Source organism: Carya illinoinensis, chromosome 5, assembly GCF_018687715.1.
Source record: "Carya illinoinensis cultivar Pawnee chromosome 5, C.illinoinensisPawnee_v1, whole genome shotgun sequence".
Classification (NCBI taxonomy): domain Eukaryota; kingdom Viridiplantae; phylum Streptophyta; class Magnoliopsida; order Fagales; family Juglandaceae; genus Carya; species Carya illinoinensis.
In genome coordinates this window covers 48,499,599-48,526,535 of record NC_056756.1, presented here as the reverse complement: position 1 = coordinate 48,526,535, position 26,937 = coordinate 48,499,599, and the positions used below count along the sequence as shown (strand labels likewise).

General features: G+C 34.6%; 3 protein-coding genes across 5 annotated transcripts; 1 reads left to right on the top strand and 2 right to left on the bottom strand.

Moving 5' to 3' along the window:
* The first annotated feature begins 1,729 nt into the window (after positions 1 to 1,729).
* Positions 1,730 to 8,518, top strand: LOC122308741 (mitochondrial carrier protein MTM1). 2 transcript variants are annotated; one of them, XM_043121947.1, is made up of 11 exons: positions 1,730 to 1,968; positions 2,081 to 2,378; positions 2,941 to 3,030; positions 3,723 to 3,851; positions 4,204 to 4,263; positions 4,368 to 4,538; positions 5,451 to 5,550; positions 6,589 to 6,680; positions 6,942 to 7,091; positions 7,365 to 7,423; positions 8,053 to 8,518. In XM_043121947.1, exons 2-11 carry the CDS (start codon positions 2,142 to 2,144, stop codon positions 8,183 to 8,185), a joined length of 1,221 nt encoding a protein of 406 aa, XP_042977881.1. In that variant the 5' UTR covers positions 1,730 to 1,968; positions 2,081 to 2,141; the 3' UTR covers positions 8,186 to 8,518. The 2 variants fall into 2 exon arrangements, with proteins under 2 accessions (XP_042977881.1, XP_042977880.1); XM_043121946.1 differs by having other exon boundaries at positions 1,731 to 1,955.
* A 2,682-nt stretch (positions 8,519 to 11,200) lies between these two features.
* On the bottom strand, positions 11,201 to 12,367 carry LOC122311133 (arabinogalactan protein 41-like). Its single transcript, XM_043125547.1, has 2 exons — positions 12,135 to 12,367; positions 11,201 to 11,546 (listed from the first exon to the last, which is right to left on the bottom strand). The coding sequence occupies exons 1-2, from the start codon at positions 12,244 to 12,246 to the stop codon at positions 11,473 to 11,475; spliced, it is 186 nt and encodes a 61-aa protein (XP_042981481.1). The 5' UTR covers positions 12,247 to 12,367; the 3' UTR covers positions 11,201 to 11,472.
* An 832-nt stretch (positions 12,368 to 13,199) lies between these two features.
* LOC122310844 lies at positions 13,200 to 18,499 on the bottom strand. Of its 2 annotated transcripts, none has more exons than XM_043125040.1 (4): positions 18,341 to 18,499; positions 17,511 to 18,038; positions 14,682 to 15,786; positions 13,200 to 13,675 (listed from the first exon to the last, which is right to left on the bottom strand). In XM_043125040.1, the coding sequence occupies exons 2-4, from the start codon at positions 17,974 to 17,976 to the stop codon at positions 13,489 to 13,491; spliced, it is 1,758 nt and encodes a 585-aa protein (XP_042980974.1). In that variant the 5' UTR covers positions 17,977 to 18,038; positions 18,341 to 18,499; the 3' UTR covers positions 13,200 to 13,488. The 2 variants fall into 2 exon arrangements, with proteins under 2 accessions (XP_042980974.1, XP_042980975.1); XM_043125041.1 differs by having other exon boundaries at positions 14,682 to 15,783.
* Between the last annotated feature and the right edge of the window lie 8,438 nt (positions 18,500 to 26,937).

Below are 26,937 nucleotides of genomic sequence, written 5' to 3'. Positions count from 1 at the left end.
TCCAGTTGTCCCCTCAAATATTGACTTTTTTACCATTACCAATTCTCCAAATTAGACATTCCTTCAGTAGGTGTAAGCCTACTACGATACTCCTCTAAGTATAAGAAGGTATGTACCCTAGTTTAGCCTCCAAGAGGGTCCCTTTTGGAAAATATTTTTGTTTGAGAATCTGAGCAGGAAGGGAATTTGGGTTTTGAAGCATATGCCAACTTTGTTTATAAAGCACGACAAGGTTAAAGCTCATGAAGTCTCTAAATCTTAGTCAACCCTTATCGTTTGCTTGACAGCTTGTTGAGCCTTTGAGAGATAGAGAGGGGAAGAAGAAAAATGCCCATGGTGCATGTTGGAATAGCTTGGAGGACAGTCTTGAAGACAACTTTTCCTGTAGCTGTAGCTGAGAGGCACTTAGTTTTCCAATTTGTGATCTATGCCCAAGTTCTAGCAATGAGGAAATGAAAAGCAGCAGTTTTAACTCTACCAACCACATAGGTAACCCCAAATATTTCTCAAAAAAGACTTAGGATTTAATTCCAAAAATCCTCAAGATAGTTCTTTGAACATTAGTCATGAGAGTATTCATGCTAAAGAAAATAGAGGTCTTTTCCTCATTGAGCACTTGGCCAGAAGCTTTTTCATAGATCTCCTAGAGCTGTAAGATCCTATTCCATTCCAAAGAGTTAGTTTTATAGAATAGAAGGTTGTCATCTGCAAAGAAAATATGATTAATGCGAATTGGGCCATTGCCAATAGGTGCATTTCCTCTTGCCTCAGCTTGCTTCAGTAGACAGGTTAGTGCTTCTATACATAGGATAAATAAATAAGGGGAAAGATGATCTCCCTATCTAATACCTCTAGTTGGTGTGAAAGATGATCTCGCCTCTCAATTCAATATGATAAAATAAGATACAGAAGTAATGCAGTTCATAATTAGTGAGATCCACCTGTTATCAAATATGTTATGGAGAGATTGGACTTCATAAAATATTTACATTCACCACAATTTAGCTACCCATATATTATTATTATTATTGTTATTATTATTATTATTATTATGTATAAGAGATTCGGATCAGTTACTCCTCGCACTATTTTACCAATTTTATCGAGCAAGTTTTATATTATGTACTACACCTTAATTACTTTTGTATATAAAGCATCATTCACCTTTATATCAAATGCCTACTTACTTTATAGTGAGATGGAAATGATTTTATTCTTTAGAGATATATTGCAATGAACTTATCGAATCTTAGAAAATTTATGCAATCCATGGAAAAGGGATGTGCGGGCCCCACTGCTCAAATAAATTGGCTCACATCGTCTGCCTGATTTTTCTATAATCGATTAATTCATTTATTCAAAAAGAATGTTTAATATAAAGGAAGAGTTCTAATATATATAATTATTTTTATTACAAAAATAATATAATCAATTATATTAATATAATACATAAGAAATAAACAAAGACTGTATATAACATTTTTAATAAAAAATAATATAAAATAATATCTATTCACGTGGCTTACAAAATTATATTAGTAAGGTAAGAAAAAAGGAATAAAACTTTTTTGCATTTATTTATCCATAAATTAATAAATCAAACAATTTTTCACATCGGCAAGCGAATCTGGTGTGAACCGCGGCAATAGAAAGCCCTAGAAAGAAGCCCAACGGCAATCCATTACACAATAAAGGCCTTGTTTGTTTCCACCCTAAAACCTGTTAAGTTATTCTGTAGTTTTCGTAGCGTCAACAAACGTAGCCTCCCCCCTATTCTGTATTGTAAGAGTCAGAGAGATAGGGAGCCAGAGAGAGACGGGGAGCGTTTTTCTCGGCTTCCTATTACTTCTCCTCCAAGGAACCAACCAGGAAAATTAGCATTGGACTTTATTCCTATGTATGGTATTTTTCTGAGAAAATATATTCCAACATCCAACGCATATTAAGGAAAGGAGGTATCAGTTACCAGTGTGTTCCCTTAATTCTATTCTATCATATATATATATATATATATATATATTTTTTTTAGGTCTCCTAAATACAATATTATAGCATAAGTCTTATGGTTTCGGGTATTCAGATTGTTTTCTAGAAAGTTCTTGGGAGACCGAACGACACAGAGAGGAGCAGAGCTAGTGAGAATGGTGGATTCAGAGGGCTCCCAAAATTCGTGGGTCAACACAATGGATGGCCATGATTCCGCCTCGCCGGAATCTACGATCGAAATGATGGAAGAGCTGGGATTCGGTGCTCCGCAAACCTTGCGTTCAAAAAACGGTGGTTCCGATGGCAGTTTGGGGATCGGAGAGCGAGCTTTCTCAGCTGCTGGCGCCGCCTTTCTCTCCGCGATAATCGTTAACCCTCTCGATGTAGCCAAGGTAAGAAAGCACATCCAAAAAAAATTGTTATTTCTTGTTTGTTGGTTAATGATGCGTATGGTTGGTCTGGTACTGTGTAGAATGGACTAAAAAACCAGCTTCTGATTGCATGAATGGAAATATTTATTGATGAAGGGTCCTGTAAGTTTTTTTGGCTTTGAGTGATGGAAGGCTTGGTGTTCTGATACGTAATATATCACTTTTGTGTCTTTTTTTTTCATACTTTTCAAAGAGGGCTTAAAAAACTATTCTATTATGTTTGTAATTGACATTGTGATTCTTTAATGGTGGTTCGATTGCTGAGGTTCTCAATTGTTTGTCTTTGGTACTAATAAAAAAATTGTTAGTATATCTTATTGTGGTGCGTTCTTTACGTTGTTGTTGATGAAAAATGCTTTGTGGGTACCGCATTAATTTTGCTTCTTGTAGTGAATATCATTTAAATTCTGCTTCCAATTAAATATAGCACGTGCTCTTACCAAAATATTTTTTCTTCTTGTTATCGAGATGGTTAATTATGGATCATAAAGCCTAACCAGTGTTCTTCTCTCCTGTCTATCAGACAAGGTTGCAAGCACAGGCTGCAGGGGTTTCTTACTCGCATCCTTTAAGTAATATTATTAGTCGCATGGCATATTTTGGACCAAGAACGGTAATTTTTCTGCAATTACATTCCTCGATCATTAGAAATGTTTGAATTGAAATTGTAAATTGACTGTTACAGTAGTTGGTTTAAACATGAGTAGTTACTAGAGTTTCTTAGTTTAACTGACTAGTAATTGCAAATTTGTAACCTTGGGGTGATCCTGAATACCCCATGAAAAATGTATGTCAATTGTAATTTCAAATGGCATATAACATTTGGTGCATATTTATTGTTCTGTTTGGTCCCCAGTAGTGTTTTTGAAGTGATGATGTTTCCAAATTTACTTTTGGTTGAAGCTTTGGGCGTTGTGATGGCTAAAAATGTTAAAGGGAAATAAAAGGGGGGGATGATGTTGTTTCATATTAGTGAAGGAGGCATAAATGTTGTATATATTTCCATACCTACAATGAGGCCAATGAGAAAATGTTATTAAGGGCATATGCGTGTGTAGCTTCTTTATTCTGTTTTTCTTTCTGGGGTTGATCACTTTATTTATCTTTTTGTGGTTGGGAAGGGCTTGGAGTGTGGGGTGTCAAATGAAAGAATTTCCAGATTGTTATAAGGCTCACTTTTCTAATATTATTGTCAACAGCCTGCTTCTGTGTTTACAATCTGAGGAGCATTGCTCTTTTGTTAAAGTTTACCATCAAACAGTATGTAGTCAATTAACTTTTCCTTTGCTATATATGTTGGCACAGATGTTTGCCGATCTAAGATGTTCCCCAACATGTACACGTGCTGGAATTCATGGTACTGTGTCAATATGTCCTCCTGATTGTTTCCAATACAAAGGAACGCTAGATGTCTTCTACAAAATTATACGTCAGGTTTGTGGGTTTGTCACTTTTGGGCATATAGTTAATTTGTTTTGACGAGGAAGATAATGTTTTTGCTGTGGCTGAAATTGAGTGAAACGTATCCTGCTTTAATGCTTGATGGTTAAATATGTTGAGTGCTTGTATATATATCCCGGACAGGGCAACTGCTAGGTTTGAATGAAGTCATTATGTTTCAGAAAGTTTGAGAATTTGATTTGATAAATGCAGGCTCTAAATAACAAAACAACTTTAAAAATGGTTAAGAATTAATAGGTTTTATCTGCTCGGTCTAAGTTCTCAATGAAGTGTTCGCTATAATGTTTTAACCATAATGGTATAATTGGAAAATCACTTTTTGCAGGAAGGATTTGCCAGGCTATGGAGAGGCACAAATGCAGGCCTGGCGCTTGCGGTTCCTACAGTAAGTTCCTTATGTTATATGTGGGATTTGATTAGTGTAATCTTTGCCATTGAGAATACTTTTTTTGAAATTACTCAATTGTCCTTTTTTCCTTTGAAAACCAGGTGGGAATCTACCTACCTTGCTACGAAATATTTCGCAATTGGTTAGAGGAGCTAACTGCCCAGCATGCTTCAAGTGTGACTCCATATGTCCCCTTATTTGCAGGCTCATTGGCACGCTCTTTAGCTTGCACAACTTGTTACCCAATTGAATTGGCAAGAACTCGTATGCAGGTAGTTTGAACATTGATGTTTTCATTCTATTGTCCCACTCTGAAGTTTGGACATTTTAGATGTTCTTGGGGATGATGTTTTTCTTGAGTTGTGATTAAGAAAGTTTGAAAACTTCTGAATTACCATGTGCATATTTCTTGGACACGGACATAACTTGGGAAATAACAGATTATTGTCAAACATCCTTGAAGACAGCCTGGATATCTGTTTTTCATCTTCCATCTTTATGAAGATAGTGGGCTTGTGGTGACATGGTATAACAACCTATCAATGGTTACCTTGGCCCAGCTCACTACGTGAAATTTCTGGTCCTCCACATGCTCCTCTTTAAAAAATCCTTTTGTAATTTTTTAATGTGGTTAGCTATGCCAGCTGGATGGGAAAACAGAGACAGAAAGTAAGTGGGAAATTTTGACAAATTGCTCTCTCTTTGTCAAAAGTGATTCTGGTCTAGAGAGAACTGTTTCCACCCCATCAGTCGTCATTCCTTCTTCAGCACACATATGTTCCTCTACCTTTAGGTTTTAGGACTATAATAATGTTTTTGCTAATGATACAGTAATCATCAAGTGTAGACAATACTTTCTGATACACTTTAAAATTTGCCACATCAGTGATGTTTTCTGTATAATAAGTTGTATGTCTGTCTCATTCTTTAAGTAATAAATAACTTAAGACCAGATGTTTCTCATACCTTTTCTGTTGGTACAGTTGTGTTATGTTTTACATGTTAGCCTTTGGTTTCTTGAATTTATGTCTTCCATGTCGTTCAGAAGTCTTTGCAAACATGATTAATTTGATTGTTCATGGTGTATGCTCTTCGGCATTTTTTTCCATCATTCTGCCACTCCAACTCTTGTTTTTGTAGTGGCTTCTTATCTTTTAACTTTTTTTTGTTTGTTTTGGCAATAGGCATTTAAGGTGACCCAAACTGGTGCAAAGCCTCCCGGAGTCTGGCAGACTCTTCTTGGGATCATCTCCCATGTTAACAGCACCAGTGGTCAAAGCAACTGTAAGTTGACTTTTCTTGTGATTATGGTACTTGGGGTGACATGATGTGATGGCATATGTTAATCAAAATAATTATTTTCATTGCGTGTTACCCTTGTATTTTGACTCTATTTAGTTGCCCAAGGTCCCTATTTCTGAAGTAAATTTTGGAAAATTTAAGTTTGATTAATATCTTCTGTCGTGTTGGCTGATTTAAAGTTATCCATTAACACTAGACAGCTGCGAGACGGCTTATGATCAGACAGATAGGTTTGGGTAGTGAGAAGTGTTGAGAAAAGTAGGTGAAAAGTAGTAATAAAGTAATGAATAATAGTAAAAAGTAATGAATAGTACTAAAAGGTAGGTGAAAAGTAATAATAAAGTAATGAATAGTAGTGAAGTATTTTGAGAATACCTCAGGTACTCTTGGTACCCAAACGTGGCAACGTTTTGTTGGCCCATAAGTTCTTCATTTGTGGAACTTTTGGAAGTTCTGAACCAACATTTCAGGATTTTCTTTTACTTTTTTCTTCTGCTGATTTGGTGTAGATCCTGCATATTGCTTGTGTGCTTGGATTTCACCACTTTGATTATTAATAAAATTTAACTTGTGAAAATGTTATGATTGTATTAGTGGCAGCTTGATATGTGATACCCAAAGTTCCCTCCACAGAACATCAACTGAACAAGTCCATAGTAAACTATTCATCTTTGGTTTTAAAAAAAAGTTCCATAAACAAAATTCTATTGTATCAGTTCCCATAGTGGCTTTCTAGAAAAAATGACTTGCCAACTAAAGAGAAGATGCAAGAAAGTATTGTACTTATCACACATCTTTTTTCATATTGGATGCACTACACATGATTATTGTTTTTTTCCCCATAAGTATCTTATACTCTATTGTAACTTTTTTTTTTTTTATTTTATTTTATAAGTATTTTTTTTTTTTGATAAGTAAGTTGAATAAAATATTACTATTATTGTTTTTAATTTTTTGTAAGTAGTCTTATACTCGATTTTAACTGTGATTGACATAATTGTTTTTTTTTTTCCCTGTCAGTTCAAGGCTATCGTGTCCTTTGGACAGGCATGGGAGCACAGCTTGCTCGTGATGTTCCCTTCTCTGCAATCTGTTGGTCAACTCTTGAACCAGTAATGTTTTTTCCTTGAAACTGCTTCTTTCATGAATATCAGGGGTCTATGTGTAACACCTGGAAGGTCCAAACCACATGATCTTTACTCCAAAAGGACTAATCAATTATACAATTGAAGTCTCATTGGAACCTTATAAAGAGCAAGAACAACTCCTTCCCAAGCAATGTGGAATCCTATTCACCACCTACCCTTACCCTTATCATGGGGTATCACACTATGTATTCGTTTGATGATTATGTCTGATCTCTATCTTTTCAGATAAGGAAAAAACTCCTTGGTCTGGTGGGAGATGAAGCCAATGCAGCCAGTATCCTTGGTGCAAATTTTTCTGCTGCTTTTGTTGCCGGAAGCCTTGCTGCTGCTGCTACATGTCCTCTAGATGTTGTGAAAACTCGAAGGCAGATAGAGGTCATTTCCCTTTAAACTGAAACTTAAGCTTGATTTTGCTGTGTGATTTAGTCACCAATCTCTTATATGATATTTCCTTTTAATATCCTGAGTGTTCATTTAGAAAGTTCTGAATTGACGCTATTATGTGCTGGGATGGTGTCTTGGCTTCGTTTCTTTCTGTTCATATATTTGATTGTGTATTATAAATAACATTATATATATTTTTAACATTATAGTATGTTTTCTCATATAACGATGTTGTCTTTACCTTTTATTTCTTGAAATTTGCAGAAGGATCCTGTCAGGCAATTAAGAATGACAACAAGGCAAACACTTGTGGAAATTTGGAGGTGTGTCTCTAGTTTATACAACTGTACAATAAATGTATCCTCTTTTTTCAATTTATAGTTTTGATGAGAACGGCACAGAAATTAAAAAAAAAAAAGTTGCACCCATAGATATCTCAACCCTTTTTTATAAGAAGGATAGACAGAAGTAACAAGGATTGCCTAAGGAGTCGAGATTCCCATGCCTTTTAGGGATAGATGTCTTCAACAATTTGTAATGTTGAAAAAAGTTTGTTAGGATTTCTATAGTATAAGTGTCTGCAGCCAATCTATCATCATGTGTTTGAGCTTTCTTAGGTGGCATGAAGGTGTGAGCTACTTTTCTTTGCATGCTCTAGTACTTCATTAAATAAAATAAAATAAAAGGAGGGTGCTGATCAAATGGGGAAAACAATCATGTACTGCTTGCTACATTTGAATCTGCAATCAAGCATTCCGTCTTCATATTGTACTTGCCAGACATTATTATAGTGGGGAGCCAAACGTTGGGATTTCCTTTAATATATAGGCTGATGTCTTGGCTGTCTGATATATTCTTTTGATCTTTATACGTTGTTAGTAATTAAGTCGATGATCAATTTTTTTTTTTTTTTTTTTTAACCAGTCTTGAATTTTAAATTTTCTTGCAACAGGGATGGAGGGATGAAGGGGCTGTTCACTGGAGTTGGTCCTCGTGTTGGCCGTGCAGGCCCTTCAGTGGGGATTGTGGTTTCATTTTATGAAGTTGTTAAATATGTTCTACAGAACCATTATGCAAATTCATGATATAGAGCGGCGGCTGCTTTTTATCCAGTTTTGACTTCTTCAAGTGGAAGGCTGGAAGAAATTTTGGTGATTTGGCGAGAGAGACACTTACCCGAAAGCAAATAAGTTTTTTTATCTGTTGATTTTTTTATAAGCTCTGCTATTTTGGTTTATAGCATGCAAATATGGTATGCAGGTCTAGATTCTTGTCCATGGTAGATCCTTTTCTGTAGGCCCTGAAGGGCAAAAGTGACTCCTGATCCCCAGTTTTGGACATTCTTCTGTTGTAATTTTTATTGCTCTGTAGGAGCAGAAATTTTGCTAATACTAATCTTCATTCTCTTCTTCGTTTAATTTTAAAGAATAGAAATATTCAAATTAATCTGGTTGTGTTTAATGGACTTTGTTTGGCTACACGGAGTTTCTGTGGTAAAAAGGAATTAGAGGATCATAAATGGGCGTTATGCATGTTTATAGAGATATACGTGGAGAAAAAAAGATTTCTATGTTTGAATGTTAAGCTGAGTTGAGTTGAATTGAGTAGTGAGTTGAGTGAATTTTGTGGGGTTCACTTGAGATGAGTTTAAGTATATTTGGATGTTAAAATGTGTTTAAATATTATATATATATATATATATGCACGAAGTTGGGGGCCCCACGAGAGAGATGGAAAATTGGGAAGGAGAGCCATTAAAGCTTGTCAGTTATGGGCCCTGTGATGGATTCAATTTGAACTAGACTCAGGATGGTATAAGAGACTTAAATCGGTGTGTTCCGTTCACTCTTACACATGTTAGTAAAATTGTAACACGGGACTTTCCAAACTTACTGTGGGTGCACATCTATTTTCCCCTCTCTTCTCCCTTCTCTCTTCCCTCTTATTCCCGAAACTCTCTCATCTTCATCTTCTTCTGTTATGAACCTCACCGTTTCGCATTAGCTTCATAACAATCTTCAAGAGATCCCACATATCCCATATTCATCTCCCTCAACAGATCCGGATCCCATCTTTGTCACCTTCAAGAGATCCCACAGATCTCATCTTTGTCTTCTTCAACATATCTCATCTCCAAACTCATCTTCAAAGCTCTCTTCTTATTCCTTCGTTCTGTCGTTGGAAACCTTTCTCCCATGTCCTCTGTCGAACCCATCTCTATCAAGAGATTTTGATCTTGAACCCACTCGAACTAGAAGTTGAGAATGCATCTCTGGTGCCAAAGCCAGAGGCTGAGCTCTAATTGTATATAAAAACCCCAATTTTCCTTTAAGATTTGATGCTTGCCACTGATTATTAATCATTGAGAAAAGGCATTCTGAAATTGATTCTGGGCTCTGTGGAGAAAATGATACGTCAACTACTTCAATGTCATTTCATCTATATATGCTCACATGTCCTATAAATGCATACAGCTGGGTTTCAATTTGAAGGAGGAACTGCTTATACAAATCATATATGGATATTATTTAATTTACATGTTCTAAGATAGTAGAAGCTACCAGTATTTTTCTATCACCACACCACCTTTGTTGTCTTTTGGGTTTAATTACATCTTGTGTAAGTTAATTATGGTTTGTGGTCTCATCAGCCATTAACCCTACAAGAGTACAATATTTGAAGATATAGCCGTTGGTATAAATGCCCGACATCCCTTTTGGAACTAGTTTGTGCACCAGATGTGCCTTAGATGGCATACATGCAAGTTATATGGAGGAATTTAGACATAACATAAAATCCTCTTATATTCATCGAGTGTTTTGGGCCCGGAGCAACCATCGAAGGAGGGAGGGAGAGAGGGGGATAGAAATGTAGATAGAAACACAGCTTTTATACAGTGGCCACAGATCGTATATATTCTAGAGAGAGAGAAAGAGAGCGACGGAGGGTGTGGGGGAGAGCAGGTGACGGGGTGGGGGGAGGGAGAGAGAGGGGGGGAGGGAGGGTAGTAAAAAAAAAATATCCAGCTTTGTGGAGTTTAAATTGTAATGTGCTACAACTCCTACGTGGCAGGTTGTAATTTGCTGGTGTAAAATGAAGATGAACACCCGACCGGCCTGGAGGCTCTCTCATGGTATAAACCGTGTTTGGATGTTGAGTGTAGTTTAAATATAAACTGCACGAACCAAAAACAGCCGAAGCCTTTTCACGAGGATCTCGATCTCTCCTGGGGGGGCTTTTTTTTTTTTGACCAGGTAACTTGAGTTCAGCAGAAAGGATTAGGAATGTTTTCAACTTGTTAATTAGGACTTCGTGAAAACAGGCTTTGTAGTGATCATGGTTGCATGCATGAAATAGGGTATATTATTCAATCTTTGTGCAGCCAAAATGAAAGGCGTGGGGTAGTAAATATTTGTGGTTCTGTAGAATATCTAGTCTATTAGATGCATCTCTATCTGTCGGTGCACATAGAGAATCGAAATAATCACTGTAGCATATGTGGGCACATGTTCTGATACTGGGAAAAATAAAAAAGAACAAATCGAAGGTGAAGAAGAGAAAAGATTTCGTTTTTATATTGGGAAAAAAATCGAAAGAATCATCCTATGTGACATATGCATAAAGGCATTTATCTATATATATATATATAATTAATATCTTTAAAGAGAATTTACTCATCATCCCTATATTATACATATAGTTTTGTTTTTTTTCTTTTTTATTTTTATTTTTCTCTTAACAGGTACGTGATGTAAAGATGATGAGTAAAATAACTTTATATTTAACGTCAAACTCATGTATTTCAATGAAAAAAAAAAAAAAAAATCCTTCTAGCTAGTAATTGAAGAGATCCAAAATCTCGGTCGAGTTTTAAAGTTATTTTCTTTTTTCGAAATATATATTCCGAGTACTATATGTTAGAATTAATGCTTTAGCGATCAGAATTTGTCCGATTCTCTTGACATTTTATAAAGATGTTCTCGAAATATATACCAAATTAACTATATATGAAGGGAAGTGGAATATATTAATATGGCAAATTAATGAATAAAGATTATTAATTAAGCAAAAATAAAAATAGAAATAGAAAACGCCCACAATTAATGTATAAAGGGATTGTCATTTGATTACAAAATTAAGTACGTACGTAGATACGTACATATAAAGGGCTTCTAAATGAAATCTCATGATGATCCGCCCATTTCCCAGACTGATAAATTACACCACGCAATCCAAAAACGCACTCGCCATCATGACTTCCTAACAATTACAGTACATTAATGTAAATATAGAATACATTCATCATTAGATATCGCACACAATGAGGCACTCGATCGATCGGTTATTTATTGACGGTACGTGCAATATGGATTTAGTGGATGATGTATGTGAGCGCCAAAGCCAGCAGCATCAGCACATATGCTATTCCTTGATCTATTGACGAGCCTGCAAATTAATTTAAGCATATATATATATATATATATATATATATATATATATATCAGATCAATATGGTAAATATTGATGATGATCATATACTTTTCATGATCAGTTTTTAAAAAAGGAAACCTTCGAGAATCTCGACTACTACTGAGAAACGGATTTGACATGTTTAAAAAATAATTACTACAAGAAACATGAAAAGTTTATTCCAAATCATGTACATATACATTCATTCATGGTTTTATTTGTGGAACAGTTGACCTTCCAATGACAGCTCTTCTAGGCCATCCATCCTTGTAACTTGTCTTTGTGGGACATGTTTATCTACGTACCTTGATTATCTTTGCTTGGATCATTCACAAATATCGCAACGATCATGGAATTAAATCGCATCAGAAAGATTTCTTTTTTCATTAAAGAAAAGAGCTATATAGCTAGCTAGGTTCTCATGTTTGCCGGCCAAGAAAGCCTGGGCTGGGAATTAAAGTAGTGTCCAAAACTTGTCGAATCATATCGTGAACGTGAAGTGCTATTTCTTGGGAATCAAACAGAAAACAAGGAGATCGAGGATAAAAAGGAAAATTAACCTACCGTCACTTGTGGGCGCAGGAGCAGGAGCGGGAGATTGTGCCTGAGCCATTTGCAAGATGATGGCGAATATGATAGCGACCACCCCGAATGATGAAACCTTAGAAACTGCCATCTCTCTCTCTCTCTTTTTGACAATTTGTTTTTCTCTCTCTGAGAAATGGGAGATAGAGAGAGAAAAATTCTTAACAAAGAAAAAAGATCGAGAGGAATCAAAAGGAGGTGGTGAAAGTGGCAATGAGAAAGGAAGGGTTTTTATAGTGTTGGCTTTAACGAGAGGACCTGGGACGTGTGTGCATGAGAGTGTTTTGTGGGAAGGAGGGACCCGCATGTTTAGGGGACCCGTACATACATCCATGTGATCTGAGTAATTGTGACCTCTAAATTCCTGTGCTTTTCTTGGCTGTAAATGAATTTATTTATTTGTTTATGATTTAATATGCTTATGGTTTGTTGGTTTGTTTGTCAATTGATTTAGTGCAGTTCCAAGCTAGCTGTGTCTTAGTTGCTGCCAGCATAGATGCTGACATTTCTGTCTACATTGTTCATGTTGGTTTCATTGTCCCTCTTAATTAGAAGAATCTCATGATCGGGATACTTAATAAATTTCTTGTTGCCATATTTTTTTTTTTTTTTTGTGGGGATTAAGGATGGGAATCGTTTCAGAATGGAAAGTTGCGTTATGGCAACTGGCAAGGGTTGTAATATTAATTTAGGTGACCTATTAAACATCTTTAAGACAACTCACCAAAACTTTTGGGAATCTTTATAAAAAGAAAAGTAGAAAATACTTTTGCTCATAACAAGTACGAACATAAAGTCTCCAATTTATCATATGATATCGATAAATTTCTTAGTTTGCAAGTTTTTCTTCTAAACTTACATATATGTTGGGCAATGGCAGCGTTCAGATTCTTTAATGACACTAGCTTTTATGGCACAAATGTTGTTTTACCTATTTGAGTCGTATCTTATCTACAACGGCCAGAGTTTTGTTTCAGAAATGGTGAAATATTTTTGCAAATATAGTGAGTTTTTATCATAAAAATGATATTTACAGTTATAGAATACGCAAGCACCGCATAATCCCTTTGAAAAAAGTGTGTAATACAACATCTCTGTTCGAAGCTTTCGATATTAATGAAACAATAAGGAAGACATATTCACTAGATTTTCATACAAACAGCTACGAATCCAGTTCCTAAGAATAGATATAGGTACCTGTTCTAATAAACATACTTCAAGAACACGTTGAACAACCTGAATGATATACATACAAACCAATATCTAGCAGAGAGTGGAACACCAGTCGAGGATTTTGATCTCTAACATCTGTCTGAATTAGTAGCAAGTCATGTCAAGAAGGGAGAAAGTGAGGATCCTCTTTTATCTTGTAGATCTCAAACAGTTGTTTAGAGTAGCGAGTTGCCATTGTTCGGCAAAACTCCACTGCCTTTGGGTCGTACTCTTGTAACTCTGTAACGGATTTCTTAAGACCACCTTCAGGGTCTCCATCTGTGAGAAACTCGGCCAAAAAAGAAGCCCTGTATGATAGCATAGATAATTCAACAAATATAATTTACGGAACTGACAGAATCAATCGATCAAGTTGAACAAAAAAATTTGTCAAGGAACAGGAAGAAAGGCAAAAGAGAAGAAAGATACAGAAACACGTATTGCTTTCACTAACATATTGAGAAATCACATATATGGCACATCTGGGAAAAAAATCCTTTCACTCTTCAACAACACATTTACACTTGTTTTTTGACAAGTCTGTACTCATAAAAACATTTCATCTTATTGTTTGGCCTAGACTCGGTAATTTAAACTTTATTTGGGCAAATGGCACCAGATGGAGTGGTGCCTGGTTAGCGCAAGGCGTAAGTACTAAAGTTGACTTAGGTTTTCTCCCTTATCTGAGTGGAAATCTAGTGTGCTTACTGGCTGGAAACAAGGCCTGGATGCAAATGCAGGGATAGTGCACTGCTCCAATGTGTACTGAATGAAACTTCAAACCCAGGGGGATCTCACGGGGTTCATTTAAAAACAAGGTAATTTTAAGATGTTAGAATGAATAAAAACAAATGGCACAACGATAAGAAGGGGAATCTCATTGACTCAGGCTAAGCTTAAAACTGGAGACGTGTTGGGCTATTTGATTGAGAACGGGGGGAAGTTTATTGAAAGAAAGTAAACTACACCCACATCATCTCACTCATTTGAATCAGATGCAGTAGGAAGCAAATATTAAATGAAAACCCGGAAAAAAAAAAGAAAAAAAAAAGAAACAAAAAAAAGAACATAGATAACCAACCAAACAACATATTCTATTTCTCTAGAACAACAGGAATGTAAGACAATAACAAGCATGTATATGGCCATAATACGTTGGCATTTAGAACTCATAAAACCAATAGGCTGAATGAATTGTAAATTCCATCTAACTTATCAAAAAAATATTGTAAATTCCATCTAAAAGTGCGAGGAATTCAACTAAGACCTGAATTATATAAAATAATTATGTATGCCATGGAGTCAAATGCATACCTTGGGGCATCAAACGTGCTAAAACCTTGGTGGTTGTTGTAAAATGTTTCCTTACTAAATTTTTCATCAGAAGTTTGCCGTCGATACAGAGCACATACAGCCTTCATGCATAGTTCAGAATCCTTCCCCAATTCTGCAAGCATGTCCCCCTCAAACTCCCATTTTGATTTACCATCTTTCCTCCGTTGAATTTTGGATAAAATCTCACCGAAGTCAATATTTTCATCTGATACCTCTGTTGACTCACTAGTATTTTCATCTGATACCTCTGTTGACTCACTAGAAGCATCATCAGCATGAGAAACATCAGAGCTCTCAACAATAAACCCACCCAAACTTTCACCCTCACTGTCTGACCCAACCTCTTCTGAATCAGCTTCAACATTGTTACTTGTAGGGATTCCTCGATGATAAACAGACTCACCAGCCTGAATTGAAGAATTTCTTTCAACCCTGCCCTGTCCTTCACGTTTTCTCAAAGTTGCCACACGGCGCCTTGGAGGGGTTACACTGCCCTTGACATTGTCACCCAGAGTAGTCGTAGCCGTCACTGAGCAGCCATTCAACTCAGAAACTACTTGACCAGGAACTTTTTCCTGAAGACGCATCCGCTTGAGTTTAGAGATTGGAATATCATCCTCATCACTCTCACTGTCACTAGTAACAATATTCGATACTCGTTTTCTTCTGGAAGTCGGAGTAAATAAAAGGTTCTCATTGCAAGCATCCACATCTTCCTCATCATTCTCATCATAATGTGTCTGTTTCGAACTATTTCCATAAACCAATTCCTTTTCACTTCCCACAGGTGATGCTAATGTACCATCCCCTAAAATTTGAACATTCTGAATGCCCTCATTATGAGAAGCAGGTAATTGGATATTGGTAGTTTGTTCATTCTCACTGTCACTGATATCCAGAATGCAAAGGGAAGCAGGTCTAGCACCACCCGGAGTGGATGGAGCCAACTTTTTGTTGGGGCTCTTCTCTTCTTCAAATGTCAACTGTTTTCTTGCGCGCCTACCATATTCCAAGCAGACACCTTTCTTTTTTTCCTCAGTACGAGCATCAAGTTTATATGGAAAGTCATTTAAAGGTGTGCCTGCTACAAAACAGGAAATAAAAACAAACATTTTCAAAGACTTGCTGATCTATCTCAATCAGAATTAATTTTTTGATATGTAATCTCAATCAGAAAGCATCATTAAATATCTGATCATTTAAATTTCTTTTCCTGAAAAAAATAAGGCCTCATGGCAATTTGATATGCATAAGAAAAATATTTGTTAAAACACAACCCCTGCCCACAGAAAAAGTCCTCATTCTATCCTCCAGGAATAAGAGATTGCTACCTCATTAAGTTACTGCACTATAAAGAGCATGAGATTTATCACAACGTACTGCTAAAGTAGCTCACTGAGGAGATGCTGAAGGAACAAGTTATAACAGTTTTCAGGTATATCGACAAACCAACCTATAAGTTCAGCAATCTGCAGCTACGGTCCCAATTTATTTAAACTCAAGCAGAAATGAGTGTATAAATGATTGAGCCCACCAAATATAATTATAGTTTCCAGCGCCTGGAAAAAAATTTAAGCCCTATGGATGCAGATAATCAAACGGTACTGGCAAACTAATGTATTTCCCCAAATAAGAACCCTTTTTATTTGTATTATATTATTACTATTATTGTTGTTATAGTCATTAACATTATTGGACAGTCTTATGTCGGCACGCCCGTTTTCAGATGGGGAATGGTACCAGGATCAAATTCTGGAAAGATATTTGGTGTGGTGATACGACGTTACATGAGTTGTTTCCCTCTCTTTATCAAATTGCCAGCAATAAAGAGGCTTAAGTGGCGGAGGTTATGGGTTTGTCGGGGGGACATTTTCATTGGAACATAAGTTTTAGCAGGGCGGCGCAAGATTGGGAGATGAATAGCTTAGTGGGTTTTTATAGTCTCTTGTACTCTATGAAGCCAAGCAATCAACAAGAAGACTGGTTATGGTGGGTCCCACACAAGAAAGGTAAGTTCTCAGTTCACTCCTTATATATTGCTCTCGAGCAAAATCCCAACTGTCAAATCCCTTGGAGAAGGATATGGAAACATAAGGCGCCCCTTAAGGTGACCTTCTTTGTGTGGACTGCTGCTTTGGGTAAGATCCTCACAACTGATAATTTGAGAAAAAGGAGGATTATTGTGGCAGATTGGTGCTGTATGTGTAAGGGAGGGGGCGAGTCGGTAGATCATCTTTTACTACACTGCAAGATTGCAAGGGTTTTGTGGGATGAGGTGCTAAGTAGAGTGGAGTTGGGCTGGGCTATGCCAAGGACAGTGGCGGCAGCCTTGGCCTGCTGGCCCAACATAGGAGGCCAGCCCCAGATTTCAGCAGTTTGGAGGATGATACCACTTTGTATCATGTGGTCTTTATGGCAGGAGAGGAATGCAAGGACTTTCGAAGACATGGAGCGAACAGTAGAGGAGCTGCTGACTTTGTTTTTTAGTGCGCTTTGTAATTGGGCCATTGCTGTTGATTTCAATGGAATGATCCTCCATGATTTTCTTGTCTCTCTTGCCTCCGCCTAAAGGGGCAGTTTCTTGTACATACAGGGCTAGGTCTTTTCTTTAATTAATACAATTTTGATTACTTATAAAAAATAAAAAAAAAGTCATTAAAATTATATTATTGCTAATTATCGTTATCATTGGAGTCGCTGGGGCTAATTGAGAAAACATAATCAATTTGCTAATATAAGGCAAGACCTAACCTCTAAATCTTGCATTTAGAAAAATATTATTGCAATGGGGTAGTCCGTGATTCGTACCTGTTGCTTGCAGACACCTGAACTTTTCCTTCCAAACCTCAACCTCACTCTCAGCTCTTCTCTTCTCATATTCCAAAACCTTATTCTCAATCAAAGCCTGAAAGAGATTATCTTCGTCCTCATTCTCAGCCGTCAAATCAACAATCCTTTCTCTTCGACTACTAAATTTACTTTCACCTTCAAAACCGCTAACGAATTTTTTAAGTTCACCATTCTCTCTTTTCAATACCTGAAGTTGATCCTCAATTGCAAGCCTGTCAATTTCCAATGCCCTCAATTTGGCCTCAAGTACTTCATTTTCGCTCTTCTTCTTTAGAATATCCAATTCCAACTCAACACACCTCCCTTCAGCTTTCTTGCTCCTCTCTTCCAATTCACCGCACCGACAATGTACCAATTCCCTGTCGCAAACGCTATTACAGTTTGGGACTTCTTCATGTTTCGATTCTTCCAAATCCATCTCCATACTCACTCTCAAAGTTACCCGACTCAAAATAACCACTCAAAACCCAGACAACTTGAACAAGCCTGCATTCGAGAAATCAATTTATGGTACGAAAAAAGCCAATTTGACCAAAACATGTCAATCATTGTTATTTAAAGACAAACCAACAAAAGTTAATGCTCAACAACAACTACAATGAACATCGAGCCTTGCCGATACCCATTTCAGCATAAAACAAAATTTTGGTTAAAATTAGTACATTTATTGTTTTTCCATTACTTGATGAAGCAAAAGCAAACAAAAAGCCTCGTAATAAAATGAAAAATACACTTTTGCACCAAATATTCTCGGGAACCAAACAGATAATAACAAATTGGAAACTTACCTGAAAAAGTAGTGATCAGAAAGAGAAGTAATGTTCTTATCAACAAACAAGGTGTCGTAATGCTGTGGAACTTGCAATAAAACGTCGATTTCGAAGAGGGACTCTCTATTCGCTACTCCTGGGGTTTTTAGTTCGTGTTTGGATTCTGAGTTATGTCATCTTATCTATCTTGTTTCATTTTATTTAATCCTTATAATATTTCTAATTTTTTTATATAAAATATAATAAATAATTTATTTTTTAATTTTAAAATAATAATAATATTAAAAAATAATATTTTCATAAAAATTTATTTAACTTTTAATTCTCTTTCAAATTCATTCTTTATAAAATAAAATGATTGGCACTAAACCAAACAAGGTAAAAAGAGAAACTTGTAAAATATTATGAAAACTTACGTGTCTTTATCATTTTTTTATAAAATATTTCAACTCAATCTATTTTATTATTATTGACAAATTTTTGGTCGCATCTTATTTTTCAAACATTTCTAATAGGCACCGTGGAGAAGATTTTAACGGGTATAGATCTTCTTAATTTAATTATTAACTTTTTTTAATAAATTTTTAATTAATTATGGGTTCAAGAGATTTCCAATCTTATAGATTCGCATCAATTTCTTTAACATGTGCTTACTCACCAAAATATGGGTTCATGAACACTCTATTCATGTTAAAAAAGAAAAAAAAAATCTAAATTTAAGACAAGTAGGCCATATAGTCGCATATATTATATTTGAATTTCTTCTACATATTCCTTCTTTCCTGTAATATTCTCCTCTATTGAAAAAATATAAAGAAAGCAAAAGATCATGTTTAGATATAGGTTTGTGAAAACAAAAAAGGATTGCACTAGAGTCACTGTTGAGAGCTACTGCTACTTATTATGTGTTTTATTTACTTTTTTTTTTACATATATTTTTTTAACACTTTTATTTATTTATTTTTAAAAAATCACAACATTATTAAAAAATAATTACTTAATCATTAAGAAAAAAAAAAGAAAAGAAAAAATAAGAAGACCAGCAAGAGCTACCAACAGTAGTAATGAAATAATAGTTAAATAAAATATTGAAAAAGTTATTATTTTGATGTTGGGATAAAATAAGATAAACAAAATTTATAGATAGTAGTGAAATAGTATGCAAATAATAGTGAAATAATTTGAATTAAAATTTTTAAGAAGTTTTTGGGATAGGATAAAGAAAATATTGAATAAAAATTTATAAAATTAAAATATTGTTAAAATATAATTTTTTTAGTATTATTTTTGTTTTAGAGATTTGAAAAAGTTGAATTATTTTTTACATTTTATTTAGAAGTTTAGAAAAGCACTTGTAATGATTAAATAATAAATAAATGAAAAGATTAATAATTTAAAATTTTGAAATTGAAATGTAGTTATATTTAAGTGGTATTTAGATATTGAAATTAGATCAAATAAGATGAGATAGGTTAAGACTAACAGTCCAAACGGGGCTCACAACACCTCACATCAAGAAGTTGCCCACAAATACAAACAATGAGTTCTTAGATTTTCTACAATGTCTCTTGCACTTCAAGTTAAATATAAAAAATATACATATATCATCTTTTTCTTCAAAAAAATTTAAGAGACTCTAGACCAAGCAATGAAGCATGAAAATAGGCGTATTGGTCATTTTTATCAGAGGAAAATTGGTAATATATGGTTCAAGGAAGAGAAATATTGGATCCATAATACAATTTAGAAGGTTATCAATTGCTAATCTAAAGATGTTATTTTCACTGATTGTTTGATCATTTGATGGAATTTACAAGACACTGTAAAAGCCTGAGACTAGAAGTCTAGAACATATCTGCAGTTAATTTAGTTAGTACTTGACATTCCCTAATTGTTCTTTCTTTTATTTCCTTTCACATTTTGTGCTGTAACTGTCTCGTCAAAGGGATTACTGTGATATCATATGGTCCTGGGCTGAGTTCCCATTATCAAGAGGTTTTTTTTACCCCACCTTTGTATGGTATAATCGAAGGTTGGATAGGGTGCATGTACTTGACTATGTTGTATAGCCCAAAGCCCAACACATTGTTCGATTTAATTGATGAGGCCCAGCATTTGCTTAAGTCGACTAGTTGTTTTTGTTGTAATTGTACCGTCTGTTTTTTTTTTTTTTTTACAACTTAAAGGCCAGTTTAGATATAAGAAATATCTCATCTTATTTTATCTCATTCTTAATTTTTTATGTAAGACTGAACATAACAATAATTAATTGGTGTTATATATACATTTGTGTGTGTATAGGAAAACTAAAATTAAGGCATGCATGTTGTATATCACAATCTAATTCTTTATTGTGATGTGGCTGGCTAGGGACCTTGTGGGATGATTTCTTCAACATAGTGGGATCAGTAGTATGGGTTATGCCTAGGAGGAGGGCTGGTTGATTTCCTTATTAGCTATAAATTAGGTTTATACTTTATATGGCATCTTGTAAATTGCAACGTACGTATAGTTTGGCTGGTGGTTCCTATATCATGTCTATCATGGTGCATTGGAAGGGAAACTAATGACAACAACTTGAACTTTCAAGATAAAAGAATGCTCAATAGATTACCTTAGAGTACTAGTAATAGACTCAACAAAGTTATATTTTGGCCAAAGTTTAAGTAGATTGTATTAGAAGGTGTTATAGTGGACTCAACAAAGTTATAGTGTTTTTAGCTTTGATCAATTTCACTTGCCAAATTTATTAAGTCCTAGTTGTTGGGCAAATATTATTTTGGCATAAAAAATTTCACTCTCTCGCTTGCTTTTCGGTTCTTACTTGTTGCATTCCTAGTTTATGTTTCTTAAACATATTTAATCCTTTGCGTAGCTTTTCACTTTAATTTTACACTAAGAAAAATATGATCAGTTGAAAAAATATATCAATTGAAAAAATATGACTGTTGTAGTAAAAAAAAATAAATAAATAAAAGGCAGTTAGAAAATTTTATCCATTGGGATAATATAAACATTAGAAACTAATGTGTAATTTTTTAATAATGAATAAATATTCAAATTACAATTAGAATTAAAATAAATGAAAATGTCAAAATCAATATTTTAATATAATAGTAATAGATTTGTTGAGTCTGTTATTTGGTATTATTGAAAAGTGACTGGCTAAATTTGTAAAAGTGAATTTTCTAGTCAAATTTTGACCAACTTTTGTTGAGTCTACTACTAATACTCTTCGACGTTGTTTCTTCTTGAGTATTTTTATTTTATGGGCAATCGACTTTCATGATTTTCTTGTATTTATTTTTAACTCTTTAAAAGGGCATGTTCATCACCCACCAGGTTGGGCTTAGTCAACCTTGCCAAGGTTGACGGACCAAATACTACTAGCCTAGCAAATGGGAAGGGAGAAAAAGGCCTTAATCAACATAGGAAGATGGGCTAGCGTTTACATGGACACGACTCTGCCCGGATTATTTGTAGTGAGTCACGCTACATTAAATGACCCGATATGGATTATAGGTAGGAGATCTTAGTGGAAAATTTTGTCCTCAACAAGATATCTTGAGAAAGGCCATGCCTCACCATCTGTCATGGGAGACATGACCTAAGGAACTGACAAGAGCAACCAAATTAAATGCAACGACATGGCATCTAGAACAATCAGTGGACACCCAAGGCACAAGCTCAAGCCAACCTAGAGAGAGGAGTGTAAAGCCTAAATACGGGTAAAACTCAGAAGACTCAGGTTTTCATAAAAACCTCCCTCCCAGAGACATACTAAGTACTTAGGCATTGGAGCTGTCACCCACCCATCGAGCTCTCACCTTTGCCCTCACATTTCTTATGTTGCAGGTTGGTTAAATTTGTCGATAATGGTGCAAAACATTTCACACTCTTGATTAGATATTTTTTCTTATATAAGTCTTGTCTTGTGTACTTGGCTTTATCTATTTCTCAATCATATGAATAGATTCTTCTTTTACCTATAACAAAAAAGTGTGCGATATATATCAAGGCAACCGGGATTGTACGTTGGCAGAACAATTTTAGTTTTATTGCTAGCGCTAGATAGTGATGTATTAGTTCCTTAGATTTTTTATATTCAACCCCGCACCAAAGAACCTACTAATGCAGTGGCAAAGATGGATTAATATGCATGAAATTATTTCCAAAGGCACCACCATTAATTAGCTCTTGTTGCAAGAGAGTTTCTTTCAGGTAAAATGATCCCCAGTTTTTCTTTTTTCAAATAAACTTGCATGAATTAAAAGAGATAATAAGAGGAGAGGGTAGGGGATCCTGACAAAAACTCATTTACAAAGATTGCAACACATACAACAGAAAATAAAAATAAATGGATAATGGGATCAATAAATTAGACTTGAGGCTTAGTTTCTTGGCCAAGTCAAGGAAAGAAATGCTACAATGGCGATTATTAAATTCAACTAGTAGATTTGTCAAATGCGATTGTGATTTGCATTCATAAAGAAGCACTACAATCATTTGTTGTAGAGTCATTGACGAAGATCTTCACATCCTTTTCTCCTAAATTTTCGGTTAGAAAAAGCTATAACATAAGCCAGATAGCCAGAATCATACAATCTGCATAGTTGGTAGCCTTTCTAAGGAATGCGTGGTGGAGCCGCATCTGTGCATGCCAACGGGGACAGAGCAGAGAAACCAAGATCCGAAGGATCCAAATGTGGGGAGTCCAATTGTGCCACGTCTATGGTGGTAGGAGGCCAGAAAAACCGTCGATGCCTAAAAAAGCTGCAAGGCTTAGGCAGCACCTACGGATCACACAACAATTGTTTGGCGGCTCCTCTTATTAAATGCAGTTTGTACTATTTTTTATTTATGCTGACTAGATGTCTTCATATTTAGTTGGTTTGTAACTGTTTAGTTTATATTTTAGTTGAGTTGTAAATGTTCCTATATATAGCTTTTTGTACAACTACATACAGTAAGATGTGAAAATAGATTGCAACTTTACCTTTTCTCTTTGATGGCTTCTCTCTCAACTGCCGTCAATGATATGGCGAGTCCTTTCTTTCTTCACCACGGTGATATCCCACCACGGTGACAGTCCTGGAATCATTCTTGTCATGCAACCTTTGACCGATGATAATTACCATACTTGGATCAGACCCATGTCTATGGCTTTAATGGCCAAGAACAAATTAGGTTTTTTGATGGCTCTCTCCCCAAACCTACTACTTTTGATTATCCATTGCTTCTTCCTTGGATTCGATGCAACAACATGGTAATTTCCTGCCTCCTTAATTCTCTTTCCAAAGAAATTTCTGGAAGTGTGATTTATATTAATTCTACATTTGAGATTTGGATTGATCTAAAGGAAAGGTTTTCTTAAAAGAATGGGTAGCGTATTTTTCAATTGCAAAAATCTATTTTGCTTTTGGTTTAAGGCCAATTATTTTTTAGTGCCTATTTCACTCGATTGAAGGCTCTATGGGACAAATTGGTTAATTACAAACCAATTCCAAACTATTTGTGTGGTGCTCTATGCATACTCCTTATGAATATATTTACTGTAACAGCCCGCTAGAAATTCAATTGTGAAATTTCTATTAACTTTAGGAATCTCGTGAAAACCCCATAAGTTTTCACGAATCCATTAATCGTATAGGTTTTTGTCTAAGTACATAGTTAGTGTTATTATTTACTATGGTATCAGAAGTGTATTTTTGATTATTGGAGATAGTTAGAAGTTTCAAAATATATTAGGATTTGTGCCATTAGACTCGAAGGGTTATTTAAAGTCTTATGGCGCAATAACATTTTTTCATATTTTCGGACAAAACGTCTGTTCAAAACTATAGATATTATTGAATAAAAAGAAATATCTTGATATAATTTTCATGAATATTATTGGGTAAAAATATTTTGAGTTGATTTTTATAGATATTATTAGATAAAAATATCTTAAGTTGATTTTTTGTAGATATTATTGGATAGAATATTATGAGATAATCTTTTATAGATATTTTGGGTAGGAGAAAACCACACTCAACTCTCAAATCCAGCCTTATCACCTCCCTTATCTCATCCATAAATATGTCCAGCCAGCACCCATGAACTTATCTTCAATTACACCTTCCAATAAAAGATTATCAAACACTCTCTCTCGGACAGCTTTTAGGAGATCTTTTGCACGCCCATTTCGAAGCTATTGTAAGTGTTTTATCATAAAGTCTCATTCATATAAGTTGTTCCTTTTTTAGTATAGTTTACATGGATATCTTATTTGTCCCATTTGAAGACCATTTGGTCAGTCAAATATTGTGTAACCTATAGAAAGGTCATTCTGGGAGATAAACTAGAGAATATGTTATAGTTTGGAGTTTTTGACCAAGCTAATGGATAGATATTGGTCCGAAATTTTTATGGAGTATTTTTAACATGTATATGTGACTATTGGTTGAGGATTTTTGCATGATTAAAGGTTTTGATGAAATATTTTCTTAGATTTAGAAACTTAGAAACTGGAAGAAGAAAAACAGTTTCTGTTTTGAGAAAGTTTAACTCTTTGGTGGTCTAAACCTATTCTAATGACTTTAATAATTTTATTGGAGGGTCCTAAGTATCTTATATACATGTTGTATTATTATTTTGAAGATATTTGATGTTAGTTTCAAAGATATGAAATTTTATGTAAAGAGATATTCAAATAAGCCAAAGTGTGGATATTCTTGGTTAAATTTATGTTTTGGTTAATTTCTAACCATGTGATCTTAAATTAGAAGCTTATATATGTTTTAGGACATCTTTTTAAACCATGTGATGGTTTGGTTTGAAGATCATATATTTATAAGTCATAGATCAAGAGATTTATCAAAACTAGTTGAGGAAAAAGTTTCTATTTTTGAACTAAGTGTAAAACCAAAAACTCCAAATGTTATTTTGTGATTTTGGTGACTTTGGTTTGATGATTTAAAGCATGGTTGATGTTAGGATGATATTATGAATATGTTAGAAGTAAGATTTAATTTTTGAAACTCTTGGAGATGTTTTGATTTAAGGTCAAAACTTGTGATTCAAGTGCTTGGATCTTTTTACAAAAAAGTTTGGTGTTGATTATTAACTTTTTCTAAATGGATGTTTTAAGTATGGTTTTGAACTTAGGATTGGAAGATGTTTGTTGTAAAATTTTGATTTAAGCATGAGTTTTGAAGTTGAAAAGAATTGCAACAAAAAAATCAAGGGAAATGGCCTATGGATGTTTCGGCCATAGTTGTGTTTTGTTTTAAATTTTTCTGAGTTGATATTTATGTTTAGGACAAAATTTACATGAGTAATGTAAATTTTGGAAACTTTTGGAATTAGTATGCAAAATTCTTAAGTTATGGGTAAAACGGTCATTTTCCCACATGTAGAGAGTAAAATGAAAATTTTACTCTTTAAGTTAGTATTTTCCATATTTCAAATTATTAGTGATTTAGTTCTAACTTTTAGAATCACTAATTATAGTTCCTCATGATCGCACTTGAAGTTTTATAAGAAATGCGGAGATCGAGGTAAGTTAGCTTTTAACTTACTAGCAGTCTACTGTGTATGTGTGCTAAGTAAAGGAACTACAGTGTATGTATGTATGTTATCATATATGTCATGCCATGCCAAGTTATCACGTAATTGTCTATTATACAGAATTTATTCTGTCATCAATTTTTATCTGTTACATAATATATTCTGTCATGTATTACTGTACATTACAAGTATGTCATGTTAAATATGTTGTCTATTATATGTTATGCCATGTTACGAAATGTTTCTATCTCAAGTTGGTCATGTATTTCAAATTATGTTCAAAACACGTTATGTTACGTCAGGGCTCCAGTCCTTTCGTTTTCTAGTCACGTTTCATCTTGAGTACATTCAGTTTGTGTAGAATACATAGGGCCACAACAACTGTAGAGTATGTATTTAATAGCATTGTGATGTGTAGAATATATGGGGCCACAACAACTGTGGAGTATGTATTTACACGTAGAATACATGGAGCCACAACAACTGTGGAGTATGTATTTTTCATGTTAAGTCAAGTTTGCGTAGAATACATGTAGGGGTGTAAAAAAAACCCGGAAAACCGGAACACCGGACCGGACCAAACCGGACCGGACCGGTTGTGTCGGTTTTGGACCGGTCCGGTCCGGAACCGGTTTTTGTCACTAGAAAACCGGCCGGTTCCGGTCCGGTTCCGGTTCCACTTAATAGTGGGCCGGACCGGACCGGACCGGCCCGGTACTGTTTATATATATATATATTAATATTATATATAATATGTTTTATATTATATAGACTTTTTATATAAAATAATATAAATTATAATTATATATAAGATAATGGACTTATAATTTATAAAATAAATGTTTATTGTTTAATCTTGAACATAAAAATTTAATTCATCATATGCTTTTAATATATAATATTATAAATATATATTATTAATAACATTTTATTATAAGAAGTAAGAACTAAGAAAAAAAAAATTACTCAAATAGTCAAATATTATTACTAAATTTTGAAATAATCACTAGTACTAAATAGTCAAATATTATGACTTAATACTAAATACTAATAGTTTAATATTATAT

What these genes read in the sequence shown, in the direction of transcription:
- LOC122311133 (XM_043125547.1), bottom strand. Translation starts at nt 12,246, where the DNA reads ATGGCAGTTTCTAAGGTTTCATCATTCGGGGTGGTCGCTATCATATTC. An exon ending in TCCTGCGCCCACAAGTGACG is followed by an intron (nt 11,547 to 12,134) that starts GTAGGTTAATTT and finishes ATTAATTTGCAG; the next exon opens with GCTCGTCAATAGATCAAGGA.
- LOC122308741 (XM_043121947.1), top strand. Translation starts at nt 2,142, where the DNA reads ATGGTGGATTCAGAGGGCTCCCAAAATTCGTGGGTCAACACAATGGAT. An exon ending in ACCCTCTCGATGTAGCCAAG is followed by an intron (nt 2,379 to 2,940) that starts GTAAGAAAGCAC and finishes CCTGTCTATCAG; the next exon opens with ACAAGGTTGCAAGCACAGGC. An exon ending in CATATTTTGGACCAAGAACG is followed by an intron (nt 3,031 to 3,722) that starts GTAATTTTTCTG and finishes ATGTTGGCACAG; the next exon opens with ATGTTTGCCGATCTAAGATG.
- LOC122310844 (XM_043125040.1), bottom strand. Translation starts at nt 17,976, where the DNA reads ATGGAGATGGATTTGGAAGAATCGAAACATGAAGAAGTCCCAAACTGT. An exon ending in CAGGTGTCTGCAAGCAACAG is followed by an intron (nt 15,787 to 17,510) that starts GTACGAATCACG and finishes CCTGTTTTGTAG; the next exon opens with CAGGCACACCTTTAAATGAC. An exon ending in AGCACGTTTGATGCCCCAAG is followed by an intron (nt 13,676 to 14,681) that starts GTATGCATTTGA and finishes GCTATCATACAG; the next exon opens with GGCTTCTTTTTTGGCCGAGT.